The 8320-nt window shown below is 45.8% G+C and overlaps 1 protein-coding gene across 2 annotated transcripts in view; it reads left to right on the top strand.

Annotated features, from left to right (window-relative positions):
• Window positions 1–8314, top strand: part of OSBPL3 (oxysterol binding protein like 3) — a 120990-nt gene extending 112676 nt beyond the window's left edge. For both annotated transcript variants that reach the window (XM_045288775.1, XM_045288774.1), the window contains 3 exons: window positions 2988–3114; window positions 4872–4994; window positions 8196–8314. In XM_045288775.1, the coding sequence (XP_045144710.1) occupies window positions 2988–3114; window positions 4872–4994; window positions 8196–8292 (347 nt within the window). In that variant the 3' untranslated portion in view covers window positions 8293–8314. The remainder of the gene's footprint in view (window positions 1–2987; window positions 3115–4871; window positions 4995–8195) is intronic.
• The last annotated feature ends 6 nt before the right edge of the window (window positions 8315–8320 follow it).

Raw genomic sequence — 8320 nt, 5'->3', positions numbered from 1 at the left:
CTGTGAGCTGCAATCGGTTCTACAGCAGTGAGTTTTGTTGGGATTTCGACGTGCTGCCAAGGGGCAGGTGCAGAGTTTTAAAGGCACAGTAGGAAGCTTTCCTGTCCCTCTCCTGCTAAGATAGAAGGGAATTCCAGACTAGTTACCGGAAGGATTTCCGAAATTTAAAAAAAAAAAAAAGGTCGGAGAAAGCATTTGTATGTGGTGGTGGTTTTTTGTTTTGTTTTGATTTTAATGTAATTCTATCTGTAAAACATGCGTTTATTCAACAGTTTCTGCAGGTACAGTTCCTCGACCCTGGTGACATGCCTCACAGTTCATCTATTCTCCCTGCCTTTCTGAGTTACTCCCCCAGGACGAACACAAACTGCCTCCTACATTCTTTTGTTTAAATCATTTCATTGGGGGCTCGTACAGCTCGTATCATGATCCATCCATCCATCCATTGTGTCAAGCGCATTTGTACATTTGTCGCCCTCATCATTCTGAAAATTCTTTCTTTCTACTTGACCCCTTGGTATCACCTCCTCATTTTCCCCCTCCCTGCCTGCCCCTGCTCTCAAGAACACTTAATAGTTTATAAATTACTATTATTTTGTCATGTCTTACACTGTCTGACATCTCCCTTCACCCACTTTTTTGTTGTCCATCCCCCAGGGAGGGGGTTATATGTAGTCTTGTAATCAGTTCCCCCTTTCTACCCCACCTTCCCTTCACCCTCCCGATGTCGCCACTCTCAGCGCTGGTCCTGAAGGGATCATCCGTCCTGGATTCCCTGTGTTTCCACTTCTTATCTCTACCAGTGTGCATGCTCTGGTCTAGCCGGATTTGTCAGGTAGAATTGGGATCATGATAGTTGGCGAGAGGAGAGGAGGAAGCATTAAAGGACTAGAGGAAAGTTGTAAGTTTCATTGTTGCTATACTGCATGCTGACTGGCTCGTCTCCTCCCCATGACCCTTCTGTAAGGGGTGTCCCCTTACCTACAGATGGGCTTTGGGTCCCCAATCTGCACTCCCCTCATTCACAATGATATGATTTTTTGGTTTTTGATGCCTGATACCTGATCCCTTCAACACCTCGTGGCCGTACAGGCTGGTTTGCTTCTTCCATGTGGGCTTTGTTGCTTCTTATCTAATCTTGGGAGTATTATTTACTGTACAACTCTTCTTCGTTCCTTGTTAGCCTGTTTGTTTGTTTTAAGCATTTTATTGTGATTTAGGGGAAAGTTTACAAAGCAAATTGGTTTTCCATAGAGCAGCTCATACACAACTTGTTTTTTCAGGACATTGATTGCCATCTCTGTGCACAACATTCTTCCAGTTCTTGCCTGTGTTAACCATTTCTGCTTGTCTTTTTCTCATGGCTATCCCTCCTGCCTCTGAGCTGTATGCCTGCTCAGAGGCTGCCCTTCCGATGTTATAAGGTCGGCTGTGCTACCCAGATTGTATGTGTGAATGGCGAGAGCGGTTGTGGATTTTACCGGTCTAGATTGGGTGTACCTAATATATAATTGTATTATGTTTTGCTAAGACTCAAGATAGGGCATCCTTTTCCTTTTAATATGTAGCATTTGGAAAGGGAGTGGGATAAGAGTTGTTGAAAAGGAGAACAGGGGTGGAATTCACATGTATTGACTCCCCTGTTATGGTTTCAGCCCAGATTTAGGTGCTAAAAAGAGTTTGAGGAGGCTTTGATGTCCCTCAAATTGGAATGGATTCTCTAAGGAGAGAAACTTTTGTGGATAGAGAAAAACAGAACCAGAATGATAGCATGTTTACCTTAATAAGTTGTTTTTATAGCATTAACAAGATAGAATGACTTTCCTAGCATTATATAAATGTGATCTATATCCTAGACTAAGGAGGCCTTATCCCTGTAGATAGAAAAAATATGCAGAGAAGAAAATGTATTTTAAAGAAATACTCGGCACTTATTTGCATAGCCAGAATATTTTAAGAGGACTGTAACGGCTTATAGCTAGAAGGAATAGATATATGTTATACATATATTATATGAGGGGGGTACCAAAAAAAATCCGGAATTGCGCTGGGCCCAGCGGAGCTTTCGTCGTATGCATTTTTCCCACTAGGCGAGCATCCAGCCACTTGCTCTGAGTTAGTGCACCCAGTGACGTCACCTGGGAAGGTTCTCTCTGGTCACAGTGAATTTTTTTCATAGAAGCACTTTTGCTTAAACCTCCTGTTTTGTGATGGCCAATTTAAGAGAACAGTGTGCACTGTGAAATTTTGTTTCCTGCTCGGGAAAAATGCCGCAGAAACTGTATGCTGTTAAACACCGCTTACAAGGAGAGCGCGTGGGAAAAATTCCAGTGTACGAGTGGTTTTCTCATTTCAAAAAGATGAAATGTTGATTGATGACAAACCTTGTTCTGGACATCCGTCAGCTTCCCCAACAGACGAAAATGTGAATTTGGAGTTCGTTCCACCAGGTCAGACTGTTAATCAGGATCTCTATTTAGAGGTTCTGGAAAGATCGTGTAACAGTGTGCGACACAAAAGGCCTGATTGGTGGCAGACGGGAGACTGGTTTTGCCACCACGACAATGCACCTGCTCATGACACCAGCTCAGTGCCCCAGTTTGGGGCAAGACCCAGCATGCCTCTCTTGCCCCACCCACCTGACTCACCTTGCGACTCCTGTTTGTGTCTGCCGATGAAGAGAGGCACAAGAGCACAGCGGTTTGACGACGCAGACAAGGCGAAGAAGAAACGAGGGAGGCACCATCAGCATCCAGATGAGTTTGAAAAATGTTTCCAAGAATGGAATAGCAGATTTAACAAATGTATTAAGTGCAATGGAGTGTACTTTGAAGGTGATCAGGTTTTTTTTTGGGGGGTGGGGATTCTGGTTTTTTTAAGGGGTTACCCTCTTATATACTATATATATACTGCCAGAGATTTTTAAAAAAATCAAAATGCAACAAAATGAAATGCACGTTATGATGAATGGTTTACCTTTCTTTTAGATCCCATGCCCAAAGGCTGTGAGCAATATTATGGTTTCACACAGTTTGCACTAGAATTAAACGAAGTGGATCCATTGTCAAAATCTTTATTGCCACCTACTGACACTCGATTTAGACCAGACCAAAGGTAAGGATTTCATGATCATTTAAAGTCTTTATTTTCAAAAATGTAAAACTATTTTTTTAAAAAGAAGAACCTGTTAACAACCCAGGGCCCCAGAGGCACTTGAGCGCTAGACGATGTCATTAGGGGCAGACACGGAGCGGGCCCCAGCGGTGGTGCTGAGGATGGGTCCCGGTGAGGCCTTCCTGTGTGGGGCCTGTATTCATTATAGAGCCCATTGCCAGTGGAATACAGCTGATGATAATGAAGACTTACCTCCTTATGTGAATTGGAAAGTGAGAAGCACCTGGCCGCTCCCCCAGCCCTGACTTTGAATCCTCTCAGTGGACCCAGAGCTAACTTCTGAGCCCAGGTTTGCTGCCCCCAAAAGCTGCGTGACATTTGAGGAGTCTTGTTCATCTTCCTCAGCCTGTTTTCTACTCTGTGGAAAAAGAAACATTTTCTTCTCTCCCCAAAACCCTTCCCAATTAGGATTCAGACACCAGAAGGCAAAAAAAAAAAAAGATTGATAAAACTAGCCTTATTATTTTGTTTTTTACCACCATCATTTAAGACAAGATAAATGAAAATATACAACCAAATTCAAAAGACAAAGAGCAGTCTGAGAAAATATACAAAGGCGCTTTAAAAATTGTGTGGGAAAATGGAACTAAAAGATAATGGCATTTTCCTAGGCACTTTTTGAAAGCCCCTCATGTTTGCCATTCATATCACAAATTGGTTCTAGAAATCAAGGAGAAGAGATCAACCCATAGGGGAAAAAATATATAGAACAGTGATACTGCACAAAATTGGAAAGGCAGATGGCCTTTAAGAAGATTAAAAATACAAAAATTTAAAACCACGTGAATATAGCATTTTTTCAACTCACCCTGGCAACGTTTTGACACACTGTGGCCAGGCGGTAGGGGACATAGGTGCTCTCACAGCATTGCCAGTGGACTGGGAGTTGCTTTCACCCTCGTAAAGGGCAGCTTGGTCCTATTCAGAATACACATCCTCATGCCCTTTCCCCCAGCCAGTCACTAGTAGGAAGGTATCTCTCCGACATGCCAGCCGTGTACTCGGTGATGCACAGGCAAGGCCATTCATGGCAGCACTGACTGCAACATTAAAAAATTGGGAACAACCCAAATGTACACCAACAAGGAATCCTGTAGATAAGATACAGCCACACATAGAAGATAATGCAGCTATCGGAGCCTATCAAATTGTCCATGTGCTGTTATGGAAGGCCAAGCTGTTTTGTTAGCTAAGAGAAAATGTTAAAACCCATGGATATAAATGGCCTGTACTGCTATTTATAATACACTGTTTATATTTTTCAAAGGAGGTGAGAGCCTACCTCGACGTCAGCTTATGCATGCATAAAGAACCTACGCCGAGGCAAGAAACGCACGGCACCGCCTACCAGTGGGGAGGTCAAGGTTGAGGGGGAGGCAGGAGTACAGGTGGAACTGAAGACAGGAGTGAGAGGGAAACTTTAGCTCAGTTCCTTTGCAGAGATCACCATGTTTTGGACCGTGCAACTATATCACCAATGTGTAAAAGTGTATCATTCCTAACCACCTCAGAATACCACTTTAAGCGTGGGGCAAGGGGGCGACGTGTGAGAAGGCCTTTGGAGACTCTCGTGTTCGTGTGTGCAGGCTACGTGTGAGAAGGCCTTTGGAGACTCTCGTGTTCGTGCGTGCAGGTCTAGGACTACGTGTTCACCTGTTTCCCGGAATGGAGACTTACGTGCTTCATCCATGCTTCAGGTTTCTAGAAGAAGGGAACTTAGAGGAAGCTGAAATGCAGAAGCAAAGGATCGAACAGCTGCAGAGAGAAAGGCGGCGGGGGCTGGAAGAGAAGAACTTGGAGCACCGGCCTCGGTTTTTCAGGTGTGGGCTTGGGATGCTTCTGACGTGGTCTTCCCTGAGTGAAAGCGGTCTCACCATGGAGCCTCCTTGGCTCTGGGGGCTAAAAGGGCTCGAGGGTGGTTGCCCTGGGCATCCCCTTCCCAGTATTCTTTCCAGGCAGCCAAGGTGCCTTCTGTTCTCTTGCTCTTTCCCAGAGGAGCCCTGGTGGCCTAGGGGTTAACAGCAACAAAGACGGGAAAGCCAAGCCACCAGCGCCACCAGCTGTCAAGCCCCAGAAAGACCTTAGCCTCGAAACCTGTCTTAGAGGGTTGCTAGGACTCAGGATGGGCTTGAGGGCAGTGCGGTCTGTTTTGAGCGTTGTGCTTGCCCACCTGCCCCACAGACCTCAGTGAGAGCCCTGAGCTGTACTCGGTAACTGCTTGGGGAAAAAGCAAGAAGAGCGACTGCCCGAGCCTGGCCCCCTTTTCTGAGACTGCTTATTGTACTCATGTCCAAGGCTCATCACCCACGGAGACATTCTGTACCCAATAGCACAGGTAACTAATACTCACTCTCAAACCAAACTCATTGCCATCGAGTTGATGCCGCCTCATGTTTACCCTATATGACAGGGTAGAACTGTCCCAAACTCTTTACGGGAGTAGGAAGCCCCGTCTTCCTCCCAGGGAACAGTTGGTGGTTTTGAACTGCTGCCCTTGCAGTTAGCAGCCCAATACATAACCACTGCACCACCAGGGTTCCTAATCACTCTACTGGTTACCAAAATTGGAATTCCAAACTATGTAATTCTTGCATTGCAGACGTTCCCTTACTCGTCAGTGGGGATTTGGAACATGTGCTGGTATTCTAAAAATAACTTACTAAGAAGCTCTTCTTTTAAAACAGACTTTAACATTTAGAAGATGATGTGAAAGGAAGGGCCGGGTGGAAATCACTTGTTGAAGGAGCCGGTGGAATGTTCTGGACTAGGGCCTGGCTGTCCTGACGAGGAGGCCAGAGCTCTGTTTAATTTTAGTTCTTTTGTGTCTTCATTTTTCAAAAACCAAAATGAAATTTGGTGCATGAAGAAGAACAGCAAGTCCCTGCCCTCCCCCTTCCATCCCCGTCCTGCTTTTAGGAAAAATATTATTGGTAGTATTAGTAGTCTTATTACTATTAGGTTTTGTTTTCTTTCTATTGGATTTATGGGACAAATATCATCGATAATCTATTATCACCAATACCAAGATTCATCCCAAACACTAACCGTGTTTTATTCTAAAAATCTAATACTCTTTCCCATACAGTTGTTATGGACTTCAATGAATCTGCTCTAATAATTCCCATAGAGTCAGGATATGAGCACATTGAAGATCAGTTGGCCAGAGACTCCTCTCAAGACACTTCTAGATTGTTTAAACATTGGAAAAATAAGATGAAAAAACCTCGTTGCTATCCAGTTGATTCCACTCAGAGCAACCCTGCAGGACAGTCTGACGGCTCCTGTGGGTTCCAGAGCCGTGAATCTCAACGAAGCAGACTGGCCACGTCTTTCTCCCCCAGTGGCTGGTGCCTTCGAACTGACCAAACCAAAACTCACCAGACTCACTGCGAACGCGTAGTAACCCTGCAGGGACAGCGTAGACCTGCTCCTGTGAGTCTCCCAGATTGAAACTGGTCATGGGAATAGAATGCCCTGTTGTTCTCCCTTGGGATGACTGGTGGTTTTGAACTGCTGACCTTTCAGATTGCAGCCCAACTCGATACCACTGTGCCACCAGAGCTCCCAAGAGTTGCTTCATTTCTTTTTTGAGGTGATTAACAGATTGATCCATTCATGGGCACTCGCATAGACCCGGAAGCCAACTGGTTCTTTTCTTTCTTTCACAAATCAACTAGTTTCTTTTTTTTCAAAAAGGAAAATCTACATTTATACAGGTGTTCATGACAGTACCTCTTAGGATCATTACAAATTGTGAGTAGTTGAACTGCCTCAAGGATTAGTTAAGGAGATAAAGCAACTCAGTCTAATGGGAAAGCACTTGAAAATGACCTTCCAACACTTTGGGAGCAGTGTGGGCAATGAACTCACATTTGCATGCACAATGTAAAATGTATGCAGGCGCTGCTTTTAGCCATTATGAAAATTGCAACTGAAGTGGCAATGACTCTTCTTCCTTTGGGTTGTAAAATTATGACAGTATTTATTGGAGCAGGACGTTTTTTAAATGGAGAGCTGTTTAGCAGTAGCAGTCTTGCATGAGACTTGGATGTGCACGTGACCATTAACCCTACAGAGCGTTGCCCCTTACCAGTAATACTCACTGAAACCGTGAGCACATCACCGGAGATTTCGGTAGATCCTTGCTGTGCACTGTGAAGCAGCCTAGCCATGGCCACAGAGCGACAGATGAGGCTGCCTGCTCCTGGAAATCCTCACCGGCTTGGAACCCCAATGTGGAAGTTCTGCTCCGCTCTGTAGTGTCACTGTGAGCCCGAACCCGCTCCACGGCAGTGGGCAGTTATAAGCAAGGTGGAGACTGCCATCACAACCATGTTTTACGCACATGCAGCACCCGCACCCCTCCACTCATGCTTCTCTCGCGAGCAGCCCTGTCCACAGTCGCTAGCTTTGAAAGGAAGGGAGGCTTGGTGGCACCATGGGTTACTTGTTGGCCTACTGACAAAGGTAAGCACTTTGAAACCCCCAGCCACTCCAAGGGAGCTAGATGAGGTTTTCTGCGCCCGTAAATGTGCGTAACGTCCTGGCCGTCCACAGAGGCAGTTCCCTGTCCTCTGGGCTGGCTGAGTCGGCTGGGCCTGGCCTGGCTGGGCTTGGCTTGGATCTCTGAAAGGAGGCCTTGGCAGTGCCAACATTACCGCACTTGTCTGCTGAATGAAAACTTAGGCTTCAAGACCACACAGAGAGAGGCAGGCACCTTGGAAATATCTGATATATCGCCCCTGAAAACTATGGGGTGCAGTTCTCCTTGTAACCCGTAAGGCTCCTGTTACTGAGAAGGGATACAACTGTTCTTGTTGGTTTGTTTGAAAAGGTAAAGCTCCAAGGAACCCAATGGTTTCTGGCTTCCAGTTCCCTCACTGCCCCCCATGGTGGCCTGTGGGGACCTGGCATGCCTGGGGAAGAGAGAACAATGGGAGGGGGAGGGACAACAGGGAAAGGAAGAAAGCGCCTGTGCGACACGATTTCCCAGGGTCTTCAAGAACTTGCTTGTTTGACAGGAAATCCAGCGATGACTCTTGGGTGAGCAACGGCACCTATTTGGAGCTGAGAAGAGAGCTTGGTTTTTCCAAACTGGACCATCCCGTCTTGTGGTGAACAAAGGAAGGAGAAGCAGGATGCGTCC

The sequence above is a fragment of the Echinops telfairi genome, unplaced genomic scaffold (assembly GCF_000313985.2).
Source record: "Echinops telfairi isolate 266 unplaced genomic scaffold, ASM31398v2 ScPeMD7_23;HRSCAF=83, whole genome shotgun sequence".
Taxonomy (NCBI): domain Eukaryota; kingdom Metazoa; phylum Chordata; class Mammalia; order Afrosoricida; family Tenrecidae; genus Echinops; species Echinops telfairi.
Note: the sequence above shows the minus strand (reverse complement) of the source record. Positions and strands in the feature narration are given on the sequence as shown.